Consider the following 25,586-nt stretch of genomic DNA (forward strand, 5'->3'; position numbering starts at 1 on the left):
CAGTGAGAGGCCCGCGTACCGGGAAAAAATTTTAAAAAAATAAAATAAATAAAAATAAATAAATAAAGCACTTTATTTCCTAGGAGACCAATAAGACTCTTTAAGACTTAAAGCTGAAAGTCTTTATTCTACTGGTGTTTCTTCAGGCTAACCTTATACTTTAAAAATATGTTTGCTTTATCTTACTTCCTCTCCATCATGGCAGTGGCATCTTATGAAAGCCTAAGTGCCATGGGAAAGCTGTATCCTTCCCTCCTCCAATTTTCAATCTCCATAAAAACTTTGCAGCCAAGTTCTGAATTGACCAGAAGGGCAAGAATTCCTCATTTAGAAACATGTGCCTAAACTGTAGTCCATAAAGCAGGAACTCACTTAGCATGCAACTGATTTTAAGTGTTCCCATTCTTAATCCTTCTGGAAAATACCAGTCCTGCTGCTCTCTAAAAAGATAAAGGGAATTTGGAGGGTCTGTCTGCGTCTGGCCTCTCAGAGATAAACAAGGGGAGTGCCTGTGATCTTAACTAAGTTATATGAGAAAGGGTGGGTCCTTGCAGTAAGCCCTTTTCTGAAACACAAAAGAGTTAGAAGCTTCAGGTAAAACTCAACATTGTCAATGCCAAGTATAGAAAATATTTACTGAATACTAGGATATGGAAGGAAGTCTAAAGAGTTGATGGTGGTTAAAACAAAGTTTTTACAACTGTGATTGCTTTTCTACAGATGAGGTTTAATTTCTAAACATTTCATAGTACTAGACTGACAAATTACAAACAGTGGCTTTAAGGTCTCACTTGTACTGATCCTAGGGAAAAGAGATCTTTTTTAAAGACAAAGATACCTGGAAAAAAAAATTATGCTTATAAATAACGAAAAAAAGTTAGACCACACATTGTTTCTGTTTTTTAAGCAGTGCCTCATGCTGTCTAAAACCAAAAGATTACTAAGAAACTAGTCTTTTTCACACATATCAGAGGTTTGTTTCTATGACAGTATCAGAAGACTTTTTGCTTTACAGTGAATACCAAGTACTACATGATACACTCAAACTACAAATTACTAGTGACGTAAAAAAAAATTCTTGCTACTCAAAACAAGATGCTTAAACACCAATACTATAGAATTTCTTGTTTAAAAAGGAGTAAGTTATCACTCCTGGCACCTACAGAAAGTTACCTTTCTCAACATGGAGAATATTAAGCCCTAATGCCCTAAAAAGTTATTCTTTATCTGGAATGAATGACCTTCTTTTCTATGAATCTAGAATGGTACTAGTTATACGCCATTATAAGAAAAATTGAGAAACAGTCACTTAAATCATCTTCTGTGTTCTGTGGTTCTAATGAGGAGCCCCAGTTAAGAAAGGCTGGTTAAAAGAATGAAACTTCATAAACAATTGCCCATTTGGTCTCATGGGGAGGGAGGAGTTAATCACATTTTAACTTTGGAGCCATATCAATTATTCTAAGCTCCAGAAATAGTCAACTATTAAACATACCTTAAAGGTTAGAATTATACTTTACTTTCACACAGGATAGGTTTAGGTTTACCATTTAACTTAGTTGATGATACACAGACTATTCATGGTGAAAAACAAAGTTTAGCCCAACCTATTAAACAACAAATTGTTGATGAATAAATCAATAAAAACCTTAGTGTTCAAGAGAAGATGATGTAAGGAACAGAGCAAAGGAAAAAAATTCAAGAGACATGGATTCAAGTCCCAGCTCTTCCATTTACTAACTATATGGGTTTTAATGACTAAGTGGGCAGGAGATTTAACCAAGATAAGCTTCAATTTCTTTACCTATAAATTGAGTTACCCCTGGCTGGTCACTAGCACTAATATTCTTGCACTCTATGACTGGCAGTAAAAGATGGCTATAACAGAATAGTTCAAATATTCTAACCCATTATCTCGATAAGTCACTAAAAAGTCCCAGAAATTCCAGGATTTGTACATCCAGAGACATATTTAAGACTGTGCCACTCACTGTTAGGTCACAAGATCTAATATTTGGTAACCAAAAAATGGTTACTATCAACAAATGCTTATCAATAAGTGCTTCAGACTCTTGGTGTTTGGTGATTTAATATTCTCAGTTTCAACTGTTTATGAATAACCTCAGAAAGAGCTCCAGCATGGAAGCATTTGTAATACTGCTAAAGCACAACTCTGAACCAAACACCCCAAGGCTGAAGAAGTGAGTCACTAGGTACTAAGTGTGTCTAACCTCACTCAGCTAAACTACCCAGCATCTTTGTCCTCTCCTCTGCAACAACTCTTGTAAAGTGACAAGTGATTCTGCCCTAAATTTTTTTAGTTGAGCTGAAAAGAAAGCCAGATGCTGATGAAAGCAGTAGAATGAAAATGGATATGACTAAGAAAATGATGGCTCTTGGCCAGAAAATAGAACTTTTAGGTAAATGAAAGAATAAGTGAAATTAAATGTGATACTGGTGCTAAGAATTCAGTGTCCCAAAATGCAACTCCTGTGAATGTCCGAAGACTTCACAATGTAATTACATTCACAGTGTAATGCTCTTACACTGGTGCCCAAGCTGTTGCATCTTTTTAAAAACACACACTCCTGGGCGCCATTCCACAATTTAGGAGCTAATACCATCAGTTCAACTAAAGTTCGGGAACCTCTTTCCACCACGAAACTGAGAGAGCACACCAGGGCAAGAGCCACATTAGAGTTCATCAATAGATTAAAACTGCTTCCATTTCTTTCTTTAACTCTTTGAAATGAGGTTATCTGTTCCCTTTTTTATTCTTCAAAGTAAAATACTTTAGTAACTATTATAGCAGCATTTGAATAGGAAGACCCTGTTTATTATCTTTATATAACGAATCTTTCATTCTTGATATTTCATGCTTCCTAAATAAATTTTGGCATTTGTCCATCTCTCAAAACAAATGCCTATTCTATATCCCATCAGCTACTTAAACAAATTAACACTCCAACTCTTTTTGTAGGTAACTAAACAAATTTAGATACTACAAAAAGTCAGTGGCACATAAAAGAGGAGAAACAGTAAAACAAGGTAAGGAACAGCTGACGAGTAAAGAAATTCACAGAACAAGCCAACAGTTATAAATTCAATGTGCTATCTACACAAAATGTTTTAAATAAGTGATGATTAAATAAGTGAGCATGACCTGTTTAACTTCTTAGAAAGAAGTTCCACAGGATCATGTCTTCAAAATCAAGTATTTTTATCATACCATAATTGGGTTGGTCTGGCTGTGCAGTTTGTGCAACTAGATCTTTATTATGACGCAGAAACAATATTGTGTTTCTCAGAGTGAGTGCATGATCAAAGTATCTCTGTGCTTCTCCTTCACCAGTGCTCTGAACCTAAACCAAGAGAAAACAAATTTTGCAACAAAAACCACTCTCATGCCATTCATTCTAGTATATAACCATACAGTAGAGATATTAAGATATTTAAAATCAGTAAATCAAAAATTTGCCCAGGCGATTTTGAAACAAATATTAACCCCAATCGTGGTTGGGCTTCCATGTGACTATACCTTTGAAGATGACAGAAATTACCCCAGCAAGTAAAACCAACAACTTCAGCAACGAAGTAATGCTGAATTGTACCATTATACGTTGTATGTTCCATATATGATTCAAATAAGGTGCTTTAAAAACTCCAAGATGTATATATTCTGTTTCATCCAGAAAAGTATTCCAATCCATGGTCACCAATTATGCCATTATCTTATCACCCTGTTCACAACTTTGCAAGGAACAATGGCATATGTGATTCAACACAGCTGTTCAACACTGCTGAACATACAGCTTAAAACCACTCAACAAGGATTCACTGAGTCCCTATTATGTGCTATGACCTCTCTAGGATGTAAGGAGAGAGTGGCGGACAAAACTCCTGCCTTCACTGGGTTTACATGTATGCTCTTCTGACACTGAGTCAGTCACCTGTTTAATATGTAAAAACATACACATTCCAGAAACAACACAAAAAACAGAAGGAAAGGTCTACAGGGGGAAATAACGAAATTAGATTTGCATGAAATTAATAAGATCAACTGATTAATCAAGATGAAGCTTAAAAAAATAGCTAAGAAACTATTTTTAAAAACTAAACTTCAGGGCTTCCCTGGTGGCGCAGTGGTTGAGAGTCCGCCTGCCGATGTAGGGGACACAGGTACGTGCCCCGGTCCGGGATGATCCCACATGCCGCGGAGCGGCTGGCCCCGTGAGCCATGGTCGCTGAGCCTGCGCATACAGAGCCTGTGCTCCACAACGGGAGAGGCCACAACAGTGAGAGGCCTGCGTACCGCAAAAACAAACAAACAAAAAAACTAAACTAAACTTCAGACTAAAGGGCTTTCCCAAGAATGACTATGTGGTAAAAAAGAATACAGATATATAAAGTGTAAAAGGGATCTTCCAATTTGCTATACATGATAAAACACTAGTTGAGGTGAGAAAAATAAAAATCAGGAAAACACGTTAAAATGTGCTAAATATAAAAAATTTACTCGCAAAAGATGATACACAATAAGATATAGGGTTAAACAAGATATTAAAAGTATTGAGGAAATAATAAAAATATGAAGATAAAAGATAAAGAGACAAATTAATAACAAGGATTATCTCGGGCACTAAAAAAGTAAAAATCCTATGGAGAAGGGGGAGTGGAAAAAAATGTTATGGTAAGTCTCTTTTCTGAGATGTAAAGGAAGTACAAAATCATAAAAAATTCTCTAAACATACATGAGTTCACCACTAAAGCACAAAAGTTACCAAAATTATTAGTCAAAGAATAGATTAGGCACACAAACTGCTTGCATAAAGAAGTGCAGAGAGCAGAATAAAATATCCAGGGAATGAAAAACACCAAAAGGGCAATCAAGATTTAGAGCTAAGGAAAACTAGGTTGTATTCATGAGGAAAAAGACAGTTAAGAACAAATATGGCTGAAGTCTTCAAGATGCTAAAAGCGGTAGTGAGAGTGGACATAAACACGATACCCAGGGACACTGTTCCAGATTTAAGATAAGTGGAACAAAAACTTCAAATAAAATTGCTTAAGAGTAGATCTTAGAGTCATACTGAAAAAAAAAGTTAAAGGCTACTTTAGAAAAGTGCAATTTAAAAAATTACACATAGACTTAAGATTTCTTCATTATATCAAATTATGCTAACAGCTTAGATGAGGTAGACAAATCACTGTTTTTAAATCACAAAATTCATTCATCCGCTCAATATGTTTAAGCCTAAATGCCTGCCATGGTATTACAGTGCGATGAGGTAGCAGTGAACAAGAATATACGAAAAATCTACATAATCAATAACTGATGTTTTATCAAGCAAGAGAAGATTGCAAATGCCTTGACATCCCATAATAAGCTATCTAGATTTACCTTTTCTAGTTCTATAAGAAAGCTGTCCAGAGACTCATCTGAGAGTTTGCCAACTTCGAACATTGTGACTGCATGGCTTTTCAAGTTCTGCAATAAAGAAACAAAACTAAAATGTACCTTATTTGAGCCTATTATTAATAAGTTGTAGTTTTCCCTTAGATTTATATTACGCTTTCCAATACATTTAAACTTAAGGGTGGGTGAGGAGCTGATTTTTCTAATAACAAAAGTAGCCCTCACTAAAAAGTTCCGACATTCCTCTAAGGAATATAAGACAAAGGCAGCTGCATTTTCCGGAAAAAATCTAGTACTTAAAAAAAGATATAAAAGCACTGAATTATTTTATATCTAATCTTTATTTTAAACATTTTCGTATTTAAACAAGAATCTGACTTACTGGTGAAAGGTTTCCCATCATTAAAAAGGCAGTAAGAGTTGAGTCAAACAGGAATGCAATACGCTTTGTATATCCTGTAGACAAACTCAAACTGCTTATACTGGCTGTGTCTGTTGGGGGAAAAAAAATCATAGTTTAAAAATCAAGTAAGTGAAAACTGTTCTTTGCTTATCATTTGGAATGAGAAAGTATTTCATTTCAGCTTCATTTAATAATCAGAAAGTACATAATATAGGTAACACTGTAGTCACAAGAGGTCCCAATCCTACCTATCTCCAACAGAGATAAAAAAAAGTTAAAGTTCAAAAAAAAAATTTTTTTTAAAGGCACTCACTTTTGTAGTAAATTTTTTGAAAACCAGTAATAAACCAAGACTTGATCACTGTCAGATCAATAAGACTACCTAGCCTAACCTCTACAGACAAGTCACCTGGCTCAGGTAACAGAGCTACTTAGGGTAGGAGCAGAAGCCCATGTTGTGTGCCCCTCTCCCCTCCCAACACAAAACCACATGCAGCCCGCTTGTCCACTATGCTTTGCCTCCCTCTGTGCTTAGCCCAAGCAATGGCCTTCCTGCACTCGTCAGCTGGCACGCTCTTATTCATTCTCAACCCAAAAATCATCTTCTCCATGAAGGCTCCTAAACCTCTCTAGGCAGAAAGAGGGCTCTTCCTCTTTGCGCTCCACAAGCACCATAATGCTTCTCACACTGTGGTGGTTTTTATGGTTATACTCTCCAGACTTAGTTTTGGAAGGAAACTACCATATTCTTGTCAATTTTATACCCCTAAGATCTACCACAAGGTCCAACATATGGGTAAGTACTCAAAGACTACTTTTGAATGACTGAAATCCAGAACAAACCACAAAATAATTGTAAGCCTGGAGAGTTTGCTTTATGAGTGTATGTGCAGACACATGGCTTATCTACAGACAGACTCAAACTGAGTTACTGCTAACCTGGATCTTCTTGACTATTTGTATCAGTGTCAGTAGCCGATGAAGCTTCTTGTACAGGACTCCTACTTTCCCCGCCATCCCATGATAGAAGCATCTTTTGTGGATCTAAAGTACTCCTATTAATGAAGAATACATTCACTTTTTAAAAATCATATAAATGATCATATATAAAAACAGCTACTGAAGTCAGTACTTAAATTATGAACATCCACCTAAATCCACTCTTACATTCAAGCCCCAAATTGAGACACAGTCCCAAAATACTCTGCACACACAGAAAAGGTTCTTAACTAAACCCATGGATAGGCTTCAGGAAATTTGGGAATGTTTAAAAATTATATGTAAAATATTGTATGAGCTTTTCTCTGGGGAAAGCATTTTAGTTTTCATCAAATTCTAAAAAAGATTACCACACACACAAGATTAACCACCACTAATATATATATATGGTTCACCTCACTTGACAGGTTGAATAAGTAAAATTTTTGTATGTAAAGCAATGCTTTTTTCAAAAAGAAACTCTCCTACTAAATAAATGAGTTACTTTAATCTGTTTACGGATGGAACATTCTTCCACGATGAATGAAGTTGATCCAAATTTATTACTTGTCCCTTCTTATGGGCAAACCCCAATCGGCAGTACATTGACACAGCATTCTGAAAGGAATATAAAGGAAATGAACATCTGAAATAAACTAGACTTCAGAATGTTTGTAGAGAAAAAACTATTACGGACTATGCTTACAGTGAGCCTCAAACATTTTCATCCCATAACTAGAAGAAAAAATTTTCAGTAGGCCTAGTCTTCCACTAAAGTCTTCACATATGTAGGAGAGGGAATGCTCCCAACTGTCTGGCCTGGGCCTCCCTGGATCCACCCCCAAAGAAGCGGAAGTTGTTGCTTATCTGACTTCATTACAAAATACTGTGACTTCACTACAAGACACTGCTACAAGACACTACAAGACACTACAAGACACAAGTCAGGCTGCTTTCTGGTGGGCACAGACCTGTGAGTACAGCTTTCACTCCCTGGGATGGAATACTGGTTCAGGGTTCTTATTTTGCTCTTCTCTATCTTTGTAAGCACCCCGACTGTGCACACTTCCTCTGACAGCTAATAAGAATCTCACTGCTTCTGTTTCTCAGTATCAAGACAAAAATCTATAATCCATTCAGTATTCCTATCACAAGTGAAGAGAGTATAAAAATTACATACCTTAACCAGGGATAGGTCTATCTCAAGAACATTTGCAAGCTGGAAAATAAAATTTTAAAAATATTTTACATTCTAAGAATCATAAGCATATTACACAGTTGTAATAGACCATTTGACCATAATCAGAAAAATTTAAATTATTAATAACTGAGTCTGAATAAATTTTGTAATCAGAATTTTTTTCGTTCCATATCTCTAAGACACTTAGGGGAGTACAAATCCAGGCAGTGACCATAACAACTGAATTACTTAGCCTGTAATTTCGTCTCATTCAAAATAAAAAAAATTTCCAGATCAGTCAATTGTCTACAATGCTTTTATTATAAAGTCATATAAAGTTATTTAACCCATTCATAAGCTATTAACTAAAAAAATTTTAATATATATATGCAGGAAGTAACTTAAGAATAGTGAACTTAAGTATATTAATGGTCCAAGATCTAACCATGGGTGGACTTTGAAAATATTTTAATTATATCATTAAATAATTTTATCTACTTTACACAAACTTATTTTATAATCTTGAGGTTAAGTTCTTTCATAAGATGCTATCATACTTACCTCTGCAACATTAGTATGCTCATCTATTGAAACAAATATCTTATAGAGTAGAGTTTCAAAATAATCACCTTGCACTCGATTCATTACAAAACCTTCAAGAGGAGGAACTAAAATAAACAAAATAGACTTTTCTCAGTGACATAATTTTATAAAACAAGAAAGTTTAATTCAAACATCTAATTGAAAGAGACCTCCAACTTAGGGACTGAATTCAGCTTTTGATTCATTTTACCAACTCCATAGCAAGTTTTCCTAAAACTCCCGAAGTAAGGTCATATGCAATGCTGTCTACACAGAGTGGACTCTTATGGCAGAGCATAAATCCTACAAAGAGTAATTTCATCCCCATGGACCTCTCAGCGTTACTGAGGCAGAGAAGTGCTAGAGGCATGGACTTGGTAGAACGGCAGGGGCGCCGGTGCTGCTCCAGAATGGGGAAGCCCGCCAAGGGTGTGTTTCTGATGCGTCTAGGGCAGCAGGTGGCTGGTCTAAAGCAGAGAAGGAAGAACTGCAAGTCACCATGCTATCCAAAACCAGGTGGACAGAAGGTATTGGCTCTCTGCCCTCCACATCATCCCTGCTCCATCCTGAGAAAAGGGGAAATTCATCTGCGTGACTGCCACATTTATCACTGGTATAATTTGCTCTTTGGGGCTTTCTATTCTGTAACCTCCTTGATGGGAAGAGGGTCAAGACCTTCCACACAAGAGGCTGCCCGATCGATGCTCCCCACCTATTTATTCATACTCACTTCTCTCCATCTCTTTGGTCCAGATGCTCTAACCCACTTTACTAGAGTGCTCTGCCTGGCCAACAATAAAGAGGCACTATGCTTTCCTTTGCCATTCTCCCCTGTGGGCACACTTCCCCTGAAAACATTGTGGGAAGAAGGCGTGTGCCTAGGCCATAGCAGGATTTGGGTGTCCTTGTGTCCTCTAACCCTAACACCACCTAACTGCACCCAAAACCTAAATTATTCCCAACAGAGAGATATAAGACAAAATTCAAGTGGTCAAAAAGAAGACACTGTGAAGAACCACAATGTATACATCAGGATAGGCTCTCTACTTTACAGCTCTGGCTCATGTCATTTTTTGATTTAGTGCTACCCATATTTCCAATCATCCAAGGACTGTTAAGGATCAAAGGTTTCTTTTTAGAAATATTTTAGTAATCCCATTTTTTATATAATTAATTCTTTTCCTACACTCTCAGCTGTGTGAATACGAAGTGTAAATGTTTACTGAACGCTTACTAAGTGCCAGACTATACTACTAGCTACTTTATATATACAATTCCACTTAATCCTCTTAATGTTAAGAGTTGTTCAAAACTATACCCTATCTTAGAGATGAAGAAACAAGGCAATGGGCTTCCCTGGTGGCGCAGTGGTTGAGAGTCTGCCTGACGATGCAAGGGACATGGGTTCGTGCCCCCGTCCGGGAAGATCCCACATGCCGCAGAGCGGCTGGGCCCGTGAGCCATGGCCGCTAAGCCTGTGCGTCCAGAGCCTGCGCTCCGCAACGGGAGAGGCCACAACAGTGAGAGGCCTGCGTACCGCAAAAAAAAAAAAAAAAAAGGAAAAAAGAAACAAGGCACTAAAAGGTTAGAAATACACAATTTACATCTAGGCAAAAAGAATGAGGCAACTCTACATAAAGAGATATGGAATAGTAGCAACGTATAATTAAAAAAGCAAAGTATGAGCTGGATACACCACCTGCGTAAGAATAAAACCACACAAAAAAGGATATATACATATATGCCTATGTGCATAGTATGTTTTTGGAAGAATATACAGGAAACTTAGTGGCGGCTGAGAGAGGAACTGACTGGTTAGGGACAGGCATGGGAAGCAGACTTTTTATACTCTTCTGTAAATTTAGTATTTTATAATCATAATTACTGCCTACTCAAAAAATACATTAACAAAAATAAAAATAAAGAAAATACCTGGAAATAGCAAAAAAAGTTATAGAAAAAAATAGACAAGGAAGGCCTGGCCATAAACACATAGTAACACAAATAAAAAATAGAGGTCAGGACACACTAGACTATGATAACCTGATAGGAGGAAGTAGTGCTGTGAAAAGCCCCCAACACTCATTGTTAACAGTAAGGTCCCTGGGGTTTTGTGACACTTCATATTTGATTACACAATATCTTAGAATGGTAAAATATATCACAAACAAGAATAATACCTAAAAGATATGATGGAAAACACACTTATAATACATAATCTTAATATAACAAGTGCTTCTATAAATTGGTAAGAAATCTAATCTAGAGGAAAAAAAGCCAAGGATGTGTCCAAGAATGTTAACCACATCACCACTGAGGCAAATAAATAAATAAATAAAATAAAAAAGAATAAAATATTTAAAAAAGGAAATGATCTAAACAACCAGCATAGGGAAATGGTTTACTAAATTGAAATATACAAGGGTCTTAATATTGATTTAACTTGGGGAGGTGGGTGAAGAGGAAGGGAGGAAGAGATAAAGATAAAAAAGATGGTAGTGACATGAAGATATAAGACACAGATATGTCAGGTAAAAATGAAGAACAAGGACTTCCCTAGTGGTTCAGTGGTTAAGAATCCACCTGCCAATGCAGGGGACACAGGTTCAAGCCCTGGTCCGGGAAGATCCCACATGTTGCAGAGCAACTAAGCCCATGCGCCACAACTACTGAGCCTGTGCTCTAGAGCCCGTGAGCCACAACTACTGAGCCCGTGTGCTACAACTACTGAAGCCCGCGTGCCTAGAGCCCGTGCTCCACAACGAGAAGCCACCACAATGAGAAGCCCGCACACCGCAACCAAGAGTAGCCCCTGCTCGCCGCGACTAGAGAAAGCCCACGCGCAGCAACGAAGACCCAACGCAGCCATAAATAAATAAACAAATAAATAAATAATGTAAAATGAAGAACATATAATTGTATGATATTACTGAATATATGTAGAAACTTATGCACTGAACAAGGTTTAAAAAGTGACATAAATGTATAAAAACACTGGTTTGATTTAGGATTGTGAGAAATTTACCTCAGATTTCTACTATTTTAATACAGTGCTTACACCAACAAAAGATAAAAATGAAAGGAATTTAACTAAAACCACCTCAATGAGTTGCAACGTAATGAGGAAGAAATGTTTTTCTTTGAAAAATTCTAACATCAAAGATCCCAGAATGATATGTGTCTAACTTAACAGGTGACACACAGTGCCCAGCACCTAGCAGCCATTCAAAAAACATTGAGAAATATTAGCACATATTTACCTGCTATACAACTGTCATCAGATATTGGTACATCCAGATAAATAAATCCTTTGTTATATAAACCTACAGAAACAAAAGTATCTTGTTTTAGATGAACCAGTAAACACTGTAGTTTAAAAAATTAGAATAAAAACTTTATTCCTGATTTTCTGTAAAGATTCTTACAACTTAATGATATATGAAAAGGAAAAAAGAAAGATTGAAGAAAAAAAAATTACATCAAAGCTTTCAAATCTTGGTTTCCCTCAAATGCTCAGAACTGCAAAATTTTTCTTATGATTCATTTGTATAAATTTCTAATCTATGTGACTAATTATAGCCACACTGGAAAACAATGGACTAAGGTCACATTTCAAACAATAACATTCCTTAGGAAATATTACTGTTCTTACCTAATTGATAAATAATTGCTATAAATTGCTGATGGCTTAAAATAATTTTTTATGTTGACGAAAGACCATTTCTACTAACCACTTACTATGTACTACATTGTAATCTAGTGATCCAGAGAGCTGAGGGCCTGCATCAATGATCTTATCAATAGCGCATTTCTCGGGCAAAGTGCATATCTAGGAAAAGCAAAATATTTTCAATTAGGTCCTGTCCAAATTAACTAACTGGTAAGTTTCCTGAAATCTATTCATGTTTAAACCAATGATTATAAGTCATTAGTTGAATGAACTACATATTTTTTTCATTTTTTACTCTAGAATTCAAACAAAAAAAGCCACACACAACCATCAATTAAGGTGCCAAAATATGCTACCAACAGAACTCATACAACAAAGCAATTTTAAGTGCCAATACTTGCTGGTAAGTAATGTGCTCACTAATAAATAGTAATATTGACTCATCTTCTTTGCACTGGAATCTGATCCGTTTGCTGATTCTGGATCTCTCAAACCAGAAGTTCATTCACATGCCACAGGATTATTATCACTGACAAGATCACCATCTCATGACACAGTCTGACATCTCTGCTCGGAAGTAAATGCACTGAAGCAGAATTTCTAAGCCTTGCACACACTGGATTTATTCTGTCCTTGGAAGTAAAACAAAATGCCAACTAAAAAAAAATCCACACGCTCACTTAATTCCTTCAGCCACAGGGATATGACTGGTCTCTAGGCACATCGTCTGCTATTCCACCTTTTTCCCCTAAATCAACATCCCTTCTAAAATGTATAAAGCTTATAGCAAATGTGGTCTGACCACTGGGAATAGTATTTCCCTTGATCTTGACACTATTCCCTAACAAGCACTTACCACTTCAGTACAGCAGTTCAGCACAGTGATTAAGAGCACAGCAAACTGCCTGGGTTATAATCCCAGACCTTTACTAGAACTGTGACTGGAGCCATTACTTCACTTCTCTGCGCTCACTTTCCTCACATGTGAAAGAGGCTACAAATAATACACAGCTCTGGGGTTGTGATGAGACTCAAATGAGACAACATAAAAAGCAGCTGGAATAGTGCCTGGCACACTGAGCACACAGCAAGTCCTCAAAAACCGTTGGCAATACTATTGCTGGTAGCTGTGGCATCACGTCACTTTACATGAAACATGTAAGTAAAATCCCCAGATGACTGTACATGAACCAAGTCAAGTCTCCCTGATGACTAAAGAGTATTTTCGAAAACTTCCAATATTCTAGCCTACGAAGATCATTTACAATTTTGAATTTAAGTTTAATTTCCTTCAGGAAAACCAACTAGTGTTACTTTTTGTAAAAAAGTTATGTAACTATAGTTAAAAATTATAATTTTTAAAATAAAAATCCTATGTTTAACTTTTAAAGTTATCTACCTTTATGTCATCTTCTGTGATATATGCAGCCTGCACCACCCACCATGCCTCTATGGCAATTTCCACCGGCTTTACTGGTAGAAGATCACGGGCCGTTTTCCGTCTGAAAAATTTCTGCAATGGTACAAACATCAGAGCATTTGCAATCTATCTAAAATTACTACTTTCTTTTTTTATTGATAACAGTATAACAAGACAGTTTCCAACAGACTAAATAAATATCTTTTAAAATTCTCATGTTTTAAAATCTAAAGTATTCTAGATATACTGAATGGAGAAAGTCATTCTTAAATTATTTCAAAGTAAATTACTTCAAAACACTATCATTAAATCTGGATCTAAATCCAGAAATTCAAAGGAAACCCAGGTGAAAATGCATTTGTGTACTGATTTCACCCATGAAGTGAACCCTGGGAGTGGAATGAGCAGGTGAAAAGACCAGCAGAGCAAAGTTAATTTTTAAAAATAAATGAAATGTCTTATGCCTTAGATATTTTTAATTCAATAATCACTTAAGCTATAACCTAGAGATACTGATGAGTTGTTTCTGTATTAAGCATATTTTATTTGATGAAAGAAATCATAATTCATTATTTCTACTACTTAAAAATTTAATCTGATAGTGTGATAAGGAGGACAAGAAATTTGAAGGGAAGGGAAACAACTAACTTACTTTTGACGATCTACACTGATTCATCAGATCAATGTACTGGTTCCTTCCTATGCCAAGAAGCCTTAGACCTAAAAGAAAGAGCCTTTCCTTTAAAATCATTTAATACATCTTGAAATGTCAGTACACTCACAACCTACTAGGAAAAAACCTTTGACTTTCATTCCTCTTTTGATTACTGACAGATGATCAATATCAAATTAAAAAGAATTCTTCAAACAAAATATAAAAGACAAGCAACTGGGAGTGGTGAATTCAAGCTGACACTTTGACAATGCTAACTGAGAAAATTTTTAAAAAGCAGAAGTCCTCCCAATTCCAGGAAGTCAAAATGTACTTCTCAGCAAAAGTTTCTTCTTAACACAACAGAACTATGTCACATTTCAAATACACACTTCATTAAAATAAGCATAATAAAACACCAGCAAATTATGTTAGTAACAACCATATATCATGCTGCAAAAATATTGTGCACAAATTTTCTTTCCTCATTTGGTATACACCACAGCCCAAGTAACAGAACTTCATTCTCTAGAAATACAGAGACTAGTCCCATTTTTCTGATTCTACCACTCCAAAATATTCTCTTAGACATTTAGACAAAATCTTATACTTGACTTGTATCACCTGATAAAATTCCTATCAATAATGTTGCTTGCTGTTCTCATCTTTCAAGTCTTCCAGGTTAAAAGCACAATAATGAAAGGCAAGAGCACGCATGCACAAAGACACTCTAAACATTGCCTCGTTCTTCAGCATAATTAAATACTTACAGTCAGCAGCAGTGAAATTGGGCAATGAATCATAACTTTTCTCACTGTTCATAATGTCCTTTTAAAAAGAAAAAAACGTAAATGTTAAGCACAAAATGTCCTTGCCACAGGAAGCACTGAGATCAGAGCCTGGCAACCTAGAGCGTGCATGTCACAGTGTGGCATGTACCACGAGGTCCCAACCTAGCAACTGAAGGTCAGGCTTTCAGGTCTGGGTTCCTCACAGCGCATTATGAAGCCCAGACAGTTGCCCAGTAACCTCTGCCCTGTGGAAGCTATGCAAGGAATACCTCTCTCAGAGTTCAGGGTTCCAGGCTCTCCACACTTCATACCTGATCCTAGACTCCTACCCTAGGATTAGAGAGAATCCCGAGAGAAGGCCCAACAGTGTGTCATAGCTCCATTAACAAGCATCCAAGACAAGCACTGCTGACAAAGACCTTAACCGCTCAGCAGCCTCTGCTCCTCCAAATCCCAACCAGCAACAGAGTCAAACTCAGGATCCAGCTTCTTGCAACCCTCATCTGTTTCTCCAGTAATAAACCAGCTGTTTACTGTGGGGATAAGACCCATTTTTAGCCCAGGAGTTATACCCAATGGTATAAAAACAGAGAACAGCAAGCACATGGATGCACTGAAAGCTAGTAAATGGGACAAAACCTCACTCTATTATCTCCCCCAAACCTGTGGATAACACCAGAAAAATAATCAGAGAGACAGCAACAAAACTATTCTACACACTGCTTAGCTGCCACCTTCATTATGCTACCCTGGTTCTAGGGAAAGGGACTGACAGAAACCTGGGTGGCCAGGCCTCAAGCTTTACTTTGTATTTCCTCCAAAACAGGGACACAGGAGACATGGGACTATAGAAGTGCCTGTGAAGAAGGGGCTTAAGGAGACAGGCAAAGGGAGCTCCTGCGAAGGCAGCCACGTCCTAAAGGGAGCTAACCTCACTGCTACTGCAGGCGCCCAACTCCTTCAGTTCTAGGCTGCCCTCTGCTCTTCAAGTGGCTGGTGAGCCCAGAACAGTAGCACTCAAATAGAATTAACAGCAAATGAATACTAGATAAATATGGCCAAGCTTTACATAAAACCCACTTAAAAACAGTATATAGGGGCTTCCCTGGTGGCGCAGTGGTTGAGAGTCTGCCTGCCGATGCAGGGGACACGGGTTCGTGCCCTGGTCCAGGGGGATCCCGCATGCCGCAGAGCAGCTGGGCCCGTGAGCCATGGCCGCTGAGCCTGCGCGTCCAGAGCCTGTGCTCCGCAACGGGAGGGGCCGCAGCAGTGAGAGGCCCGCGTACCGCAAAAAAAAAAAAAACGCCAAAAAACCAGTATATAACTACTATTTAAAGCTATTCAACACAGGCCTAAAAACTGCCTTTGGAAAAAGGCTAACATCTAAAAGTTAGTAATCACAGAAAGATTAGCAACCAAGACTACTAATACAATTCTATTCTTCTGAAACATGCATTATATAATGTTGGGTCTATATCATCATTTATTCTTTCTACAGTTAGAAAACAGCTAAATACATTAAGCTTCTCTGAGCTCAATGTTCAATTCTGTCACCCACATTTTCAACCTTAACAGTGTATTAAAAGCAATAAATTTTATACAAACTGTGCTAACATAAACGGCTGATTAATGCTACAACAGCACAAAGGGTCAACAACGTCTTCAAGAACACAGAATAAAGACAGATACTTTCCTGCTGAGAAAACACTGATAAGGACAACTACTTGCACAAGTGTGGCTACAACAGTTAACTATTAAGCAACCATCTTTTTTACACTATAAACTCAGAAACAATGTCCACCGTGGCTGAGGGCTGGTCATCATTCACAAAGTGTCCCCGACATGAAGTCCCATCCCATCCCTGAAGATTCACGTACTGTAAACTCACCTCCATAATCCCAGTATAATATAAAAATGGTGTTATCCTCAGGCCCTTTACCATGATATCTGATAAATGGTAAGGGTACAGCATGAGATGATCTCGACTGTACTTTAAGAGTTCCTCATAGTACTTGCGTTCATCTTTCTTGACATGTTTAACTGGGAAAGAAAGGGAAATTCTCCAGTTTTTTTTCAGATCTTACACTTAAATATAATTATAAATGCAAGGAGAAACACTTTACAAACTAATATTAATTAAAAAGAGAAGTATGTAAATTGGAAGAGAATAAAACAATCTAAGTTGGAACAAAGAAACAATTACACCACAAGCAACAGACTTCAGAGTATATAAGTAAAATATATGGGACAGAAAAGTAGAGAAATAATTCTTAACAAATCAAAGAGCAAAGAAAGTGAACATGGAATGTCTCCCCCAAAAAACATAAGCTATAATCCATCCAACCCCTATGATACTTTACAAGACAGCCAATCTGAATGGCCGTTTTCTATGAAATCAAGTCTATTTTTAAACATTATTTGCTGGTTTCTGTGTTTTAAATGTAAAAAAACCTCTGATTTCCATGGAATATGTTTTCATAGAAAACCTATCTCTGAAATACTATGCTTAAAATAAGAGTAACAAATGGGAGGGAAGACTAGCAGGGCAACAGAATAATCAAAGTAATCTGACAAATAAAAAGCAAACATTTTTTAAAAAGTTTTTTTTAAAAAATGGAGCCAATTATGTTTAAAATTTGTTCCAATTATTATAGAAAGAGTTTTCATTAAAGTTGTATTATTTGGAAAATTTATAGAGACCAAAACAAAATTCAAAGTCAAAATTCATTAAGAAGGAACGTACTTCTTTTCTGGCATATTTTCTCACTAAACTAAAAAGAGGACAACTGAATCAAAATTAATATTCTATAGGTAAAATAAATCTATAAACAGTACTCTAAAAAATAATTTTCATTGGAATTAGAAAGAAGAATCTACTTGCTAATGCAAATTATTGTTAGGTGTGATGGGTCATTATAGAATTTATTAAAGGCTGTACATAGAAAAATTTCAGTACTATGAAATATATAATAAAAAGATAGGACAGGTTTATGAAAACGTAATTCAGCAGTAGTCATTTCTACCTCAATGTAAAAATGTCTCTACTTACCTAAGTTATTTCTGTATCGTAACTGATTGCGGATACTGTACAGGACAACCTGCTTCTCATATTCTCTCTGTGAATTTCCAAGACTCTAAAAAAAATTTCAAATAGATTTAAAATAGTTTCCAAACTAAACAACAGTACGTTTACCCCATAAAATTTCAATACCATGCCCCCTAATTTCATCCTGGAATCTCTAATTTCCAGAACTGAGTAAAGATTTTCTTAAATTTTATCATACAAACTTTCCTGCTATGGTATTAGAGCAAAAATTCAATGTGTTTATCTTCAGTCTCCCTTTCTAAAAGGATTTACTGAAATTATCTAAAGTATTTAATATCAAATAAAAGAGCAGTCTGAGAACATAACTTCACTTAAGTTAACAAAAAACTAAGTTCTACAAATAAAGATTTCCTTCTTTTGTTTTTTTTAAACATTTTTACTGGAGTATAAATGCTTTACAATGGTGTGTTAGTTTCTGCTTTATAACAAAGTGAATCAGTTATACATATACATATGTCCCCGTATCTCTTCCCTCTTGCGTCTCCCTCCCTCCCTCCCTCCCACCCTCCCCATCCCACCCCTCTAGGTGGTCACAAAGCACCGAGCTGATCTCCCTGTGCTATGCGGCTGCTTCCCACTAGCTATCTATTTTACATTTGGTAGTGTATATATGTCCATGCCACTCTCTCACTTTGTCCCAGCTTACCCTTCCCCCTCCCCGTATCCTCAAGTCCATTCTCTAGTAGGTCTGTGTCTTTATTCCTGTCTTGCCCCTAGGTTCTTCATGACCATTTTTTTTTTTTTTTAGATTCCATATATATGTGTTAGCATACGGTATTTGTTTTTCTCTTTCTGACTTACTTCACTCTGTATGACAGACTCTATGTCCATCCACCTCACTACAAATAACTCAATTTCGTTTCTTTTTATGGCTGAGTAATATTCCATTGTATATATGTGCCACATCTTCTTTATCCATTCATCTGCTGATGGACACTTAGGTTGCTTCCATGTCCTGGCTATTGTACATAGAGCTGCAATGAACACTGTGGTACATGTCTCTTTTTGAATTATGGTTTTCTCAGGGTATATGCCCAGTAGTGGGTGCTGGGTCATATGGTAGTTCTATTTGTAGTTTTATAAGGAACCTCCATACTGTTCTCCATAGTGGCTGTATCAATTTACATTCCCACCAACAGTGCAAGAGGGTTCCCTTTTCTCCACACCCTCTCCAGCATTTACTGTTTGTAGATTTTTTGATGCAATCCCTATCAAACTACCAATGGCATTTTTCACAGAACTAGAACAAAAAATTTCACAATTTGTATGGAAACACAAAAGACCCCATATAGCCAAAGCAATCTTGAGAAAGAAAAATGGAGCTGGAAGAATCAGGCTCCCTGACTTCCAACTATACTACAAAGCTACAGTAATCAAGACAGTATGGTACTGCCACAAAAACAGAAATATAGATCAATGGAACAGAATAGAAAGCCCAGAGATAAACCCACACACATATGGTCACCTTATCTTTGATAAAGGAGGCAAGAATATACAGTAGAGAAAAGACAGCCTCTTCAGTAAGTGGTGCTGGGAAAACTGGACAGGTACATGTAAAAGAATGAAATTAGAACACTCCCTAACACCATACACAAAAATAAACTCAAAATGGGTTAAAGACCTAAATGTAAGGCCAGACACTATCAAACTCTTAGAGGAAAACATAGGCAGAACAGTCTATGACATAAATCACAGCAAGATCCTTTTTGACCCACCTCCTAGAGAAATGGAAATAAAAACAAAAATAAACAAATGGGACCTAATGAAACTTCAAAGCTTTTGCACAGCAAAGGAAACCATAAACAAGATGAAAAGACAACCCTCAGAATGGGAGAAAATATTTGCAAATGAAGCAACTGACAAAGGATTAATCTCCAAAATTTACAGCAGCTCAATATCAAAAAAACATACAACCCAATCCGAAAATGGGCAGAAGACCTAAGTAGACATTTCTCCAAAGAAGATATACAGATTGCCAACAAGCACATGAAAGAATACTCAACATCATTAATCATTAGAGAATTGCAAATCAAAACTACAATGAGATATCATCTCACACAGGTCAGAATGGCCATCATCAAAAGATTTCCTTCTTGACCGTCTCCAATTTGTGTAGATGGATAGATTCTTGCACCTACATTTATTTAAATTTAAGAATGGCCACTAAGGACAGATCCCCGTCTGATGACTACTTACAGTTGAGGGCTATGATTATTAAAAATTAAGATTCCTGGAGAATGTACACTTAAAAAATACCTCTAAATACGATTATTTCTTAAAAACGTCATCTTATGGCCTCATCAGAAAACACTTATGACAATTTTAGAATTTCCGATATATTTTTTAGTGAGCAAAATGCTTTCTAGCTGTGAATTTAGTGTTTTAAGTCCAAAATTGGGTTCTCATGAAAGCAAAGAATAAGTCTGTCTGATTATAGTTAACATGATATTCAATGTGAGACCATAAACTTAATTTAATATACGACTGCTATCCCCCTTCTAATTACTAGCTATGATCTTTCCAACACACTATAAAATAAGACATCTTAAGAGATTAATGACAGAAGGAACAGAGGACTCAGTTATTATACTTCTCACTCATAGATTTCTGAAAGCCAAGGTAAATGTCCATGCACATACTTTCACTTAAGGCCATCTTCACAAAACAGATGAAACTCACATCTAAATAAACTGGCACACAACTGGAACTACTGGTGGGTAGCATTTTAAGAAAAAAGGGACATAACGTGAGAAAACTAAAAATCTTTCTTCCTGCATCTAGATTAATTGATTTATCACAGGTTGAACCATAAGCCACACTACTGCTGAAATGTTATGTGCTGACATTATTTTCATCCATTTTAACATTACAAGAAGTTAGGAGTAAAGTTCATTGTAGAGATACTGCTCTCCTATCTTTTATGTAGCACCAAAACCAGGGCCACTATTGAAGATATTTAGGGGATTCAAAATATTAGGCTTTCTGTAAAATTTTAAAGGATCTCCTCTAGCTCTACTGCCAAATAAAAGTCTCTTTCTCAAGGAACAGAGAACACACACACTCACTCACACAGCAGACAATTTGCTAAAATCTCAGCAACTTCCAAACTTGAGGATTTACTCTTCTGTTTCAAAATAAGTCCCTTAATTTATTCTAACTTACAACCGTTTTCTCCCTTTAAAACTCTGTTCCCAGTAACTCCAGGATAAAAAGTGTAAATCAAGCCACTTACACAAAATATAAGGTCCCCATTATTTGTAAGTTAATGAGAGAATACAGTATCTACTAAACATCTAAGTCTTTGCGCTAGTCATTAAGTAATGACTGGTCCTGATCGATACATGTGCAGACACACAAATAACTAAAAACTGCATTAACAGCTGATTTTATTCTTCACTACCCTTGTACATAAAATATAATTGCTTTGTTCACAAAGATTCTTTGGCTTCTCTTCCACGCCCACCCCAATTTCCCACCATCCACATTTTAAAACACTGCTGCCACTACAGGAGGCAACGAAAGAAAGGTCATTTTACTGGGAGACAGTGCAGACCCTGTAGAAATTCCCACCAGGTCTGACAAATGAAGCTGGGCTGCAGATAAAAGGAACTAAAACAGACGGAGTGACATAGAAACCGGCTGTAAAACACCCACTGTGGATCACATGATGCTAAAAGCATAAAGAATTCTTTCTAAAGCTTTTGCTCCTACAAACCCCAATGCGCACCACCTCCCCCAAAATACACAATAGTTTTTTTTAATTGACCCTCCTTGGAACCTCATCATAAAATTTCCCTTCAAATAAAACTATGAATTGTTTTGAACAATGAATACTGGTAAACTACATAGAAAGATCCTGAAATAATGGCCTGATCCAAAACTTTTTAATGGATTTCTGAAAGTCTAGTATAGCTCACACCATGTAAAAAATTTTCATCTCATTTATATAAAAACTATTTTTTCAAATATTTTTTCAAAAAAAATCTGAATCACCTTCCACCAGCTTTCAAAACTGGGAAATATGAGTCACTTTCAAATTAAACTCATCAAAACTTACCAGAAACTCTTATCAAAGTACTTAGTATCTGTAACACCAAAAACCAAATTCTTTCCACACAAGGACTATTCCCCACTTTTAAACTGACTAAGCTTTAGCTCCTGGAAAAAAATCTCAGACTGATACTATCACTCATTCACTGCAAAAGTATTTACTAAAAGCCAACTAAGAGAAAGGTGCTCAAAATACAAAAGCAAAAACAAGTAATGTAACCAGAAAATACAACATAGTGGGGTAAGTGCTATGGGTGAGAAATACAGTGCTGGGGCAGCACACCTGAGGGTCAACTACTCCAGAGATAGGTCAGGAAAACCTTTCTAGAGGAATTAACATCTCAATTCAAAAAGAAGCAACATGTAATCTATGGAGACAAATAGAAATAGGACTGGGTTTGCATTTTAGAAACCTCACCACAGTATAGTATGAAGAATGGATAGGAAGGTACTTTTCTGAGTGCTAGACACCAGACAGAAAGCTGATGTCCTAATCCAAGGTAGACCTAGGGAAAAAGAGCAAGGCTAGAGAAAATCCATGAAGTAATTTGTACAGATGGGTTTTGCAACACCTTCTACAAGCGAAAGCTTATCCTAAGCTAAAACACCAATTCTTGTAAGTGATCTCACCAAAAAAAGTTTTAATTTAATGTCATGCTTGTGCTTAAGTATAACACTGTTCTGAGATTATTTTTAATAGTCATGACTAAGGTTTGGAAAAGTTTTTGCCATATGTACAAAATAGATAATAAGAACCTGCTGTATAAAAAAATAAATAAAATTCTAAAATTCAAAAAAAAAGCCTTTTCCCAATACTAATTAAGATCAATTATTTCTGTTGGACATAACTGAATCATCCATCTTTCTTCTATTATGTTACATTTATTTTTGTGAAATGAAGAGTAGAGAAAACATGGAAACAAAGGATTGTTGGTTCTTCCAGCTGTCTTGCCATATGCCACAAAACCCTAAGAACAAAAAGTGCCCATCAAAGCCCTCATTCCAGCTTAACAAGAGAAAGTCTGTCAGGTTTAGAGCTTTCTTCCTCCCATTCAAGATTAACGTCACATGGGCAGCCACTGCCACCCAAGAATTCTGAGTTCCTTAAATTTATCTTTCCACTTCCTTGTATTTTTGGTATCTTGAAGTGAAAGCGTTTTCTCTGCCACACAATGCACCGCCAGAACCTTAAATTATTCATTTCCTGGAACTAAGACCCCAAGCTGGGAGAGGAGGCAAAGTAATAATCCTTATACCATCACCACCAACAACCCAAACTTTCCAAATATGCCAGGGTCCAGCATCAATGGAAAACAGAATTTCACTCTCAACCAAGCAACATGGCGGGAACTTGAAGGTCCATCTATGACCAGAGAGAAAAAGTGCCTTCTATACAGCACATATCACTTCTTCATAATCTTTACCACCGCTCACCATATTATGTATTTATTCATTTATTTGTTAACTGTCTTTCTTTACTGAAACGTAAGCTCCATGAAGACAGGGCTTTCCCGTGTTGACTGTTGCAAATAACCCGCACCTAAAACAAGGCATAGCACATAGTAGGTGTTCAATAAATATCTGTAAAACAACTGAGTAAAAATAACACTCAAGCATTTGAGAACTACCTCTCGGACAAAAACCTCCTGTCGCTCTCTTGTTGCAACATCTCTAATAAACTCACCTTGTTGACAGACTGAAGTCCAACAAAACGAAGTCCGAAAGCCCTTTAAAATCCGGCCCTGACCGCTACCACTCCCCACGCACTCACCAAGCCCCACTGCCAAACACACCAATACATCTACACCTCCGGATTCCGGTGATGGAGGAGGTCGCTCACTACTCTCAAAGCACGCTTTCACTCGTCCAAGCTTCTTAAAATGACTTTCCCTCTCGCTGGAAAATCTTGAATCCCTCTTATCTATCTCTTATTCGTCCTTTAATGCCCAATTTAAATGCATCCCCTACACAACGTCCTGACACTCCCTGGACGGTTTCTGACGCCCTCCTCTGCGCGCTCGCATATACTATCATGCAGGTTCGTGTGAGCTGCTATCAGCCTGTAACGGATTCATTTGTTTCTCGTCCCTTTCCCACCATCCCGCAGTTCTGGAGGTCAAGAGCCGTGTTTTAAATTTGTTTCGAAGGTGCCTAGCGCAGTGCCCGGTTGAAGGGAGTCTGCGTGCGAAGGCGGCAAGCGAGTCCACTGGACACCATTCCATCCCATTTCGAAACGGCCCCATCCTGCCCCTGTGGCCCCAGGACCGTCCCCTCCTCACCCGCGGGCTGCGGGTAGGTTATCTCAAGACCCTGGGCGGGGGAAGGCCGGGAGCCAGCCCAGAGGCGCCAGCCTCGGCCCCGCGGGCTCGGCGAGCAGGTGACGGCGGGGCGGGACCCCGGCCCCAGGTTCCATACCTGTCTCACGTTGGCCGGCAGCTTGCTCCAGGGGTAGTTGTGCCGGATGTGGAACTCCACGTCTATGTTCATGACGCCGGGAGCCCGGGAGGGCGGCGGCGGCCAGGACCGCAGCTGGAACGACGCCTCCCGCCTGCCCGCCCGTAGCCCGTCCGAGGAGCCCGCGGGAGGCCCCACGCCTCACACTGCGGACGGCCCGGGCTGCCCCATGGCCTGGGCTCCCGACAGCTCGGTGCGGCCCGGGCCACGGGGCACGGGAGCAGAGGAGACAGGTGACCGGACGCCTCGGCTGCTCCAAGTTTCTTCCTAGTTTCGGCCCGCCGGAAATGGCTTCGGGCGTGCGTCACTTCCGCCCGCCGGCGCGAGGCCGGGGGTCCGAGGCCGGGGGGCGGAGCCCGGGACCAGCCTTCATGCCCGCCCCCTGCAAGCTGAGGGGCGGGACAGCGAGGTACAGCCGGCAGGGAACCCGGTAGTCGTGCCTTGCTCGAGCGCTCCGTGTCGTTCTGTCAGTCTCTGGATGAATTGATTGGGTTTGTATTGCCATTGCTGGATGACCCACTTTCCCCCAAATGCGAGCCCGGGTGGCCCTGGAGCAGGCGGTTACAGGCGCTGGGGGAGGGCCGGCCAAGAAGCAGCGACTTGGGAAGGGGGCCATAGTTGACTTAAAAACGGGCAGGAGGGCTTCCCTGGTGGCGCAGTGGTTGAGAGTCCGCCTGCCGACGCAGGGGACATGGGTTCGTGCCCCGGTCCGGGAAGATCCCACGTGCCGCGGAGCGGCTAGGCCTGTGAGCCATGGCCGCTGAGCCTGCGCGTCTGGAGCCTGTGCTCCGCAACGGGAGAGGCCACAACAGTGAGAGGCCCGCGTACCGCAAAAAAAAAAAAAAAAAAAAAAAAAGGGCAAGAACGGTGAGGTCCCGGGGGCT

At 38.3% G+C, this 25,586-nt stretch overlaps 1 protein-coding gene across 1 annotated transcript in view; it reads right to left on the reverse strand.

Moving 5' to 3' along the window:
* The window catches only part of FAM91A1 (family with sequence similarity 91 member A1), a 42,641-nt gene extending 17,814 nt beyond the window's left edge, over positions 1-24,827 (reverse strand). The window contains exons 1-15 of the mRNA XM_082674390.1: positions 24,664-24,827; positions 18,142-18,226; positions 16,981-17,132; positions 15,072-15,129; positions 14,302-14,369; positions 13,629-13,742; positions 12,298-12,388; positions 11,820-11,882; positions 8,539-8,645; positions 7,978-8,016; positions 7,303-7,415; positions 6,759-6,874; positions 5,799-5,908; positions 5,402-5,488; positions 3,230-3,362 (exon numbers count right to left, since the gene is read on the reverse strand). Of these exons, the coding sequence (XP_082530516.1) occupies positions 3,230-3,362; positions 5,402-5,488; positions 5,799-5,908; positions 6,759-6,874; positions 7,303-7,415; positions 7,978-8,016; positions 8,539-8,645; positions 11,820-11,882; positions 12,298-12,388; positions 13,629-13,742; positions 14,302-14,369; positions 15,072-15,129; positions 16,981-17,132; positions 18,142-18,226; positions 24,664-24,735 (1,408 nt within the window). The 5' untranslated portion in view covers positions 24,736-24,827. The remainder of the gene's footprint in view (positions 1-3,229; positions 3,363-5,401; positions 5,489-5,798; positions 5,909-6,758; positions 6,875-7,302; positions 7,416-7,977; positions 8,017-8,538; positions 8,646-11,819; positions 11,883-12,297; positions 12,389-13,628; positions 13,743-14,301; positions 14,370-15,071; positions 15,130-16,980; positions 17,133-18,141; positions 18,227-24,663) is intronic.
* Between the last annotated feature and the right edge of the window lie 759 nt (positions 24,828-25,586).

The sequence above is a fragment of the Grampus griseus genome, assembly GCF_964374135.1.
Source record: "Grampus griseus genome assembly, chromosome: 17".
Classification (NCBI taxonomy): domain Eukaryota; kingdom Metazoa; phylum Chordata; class Mammalia; order Artiodactyla; family Delphinidae; genus Grampus; species Grampus griseus.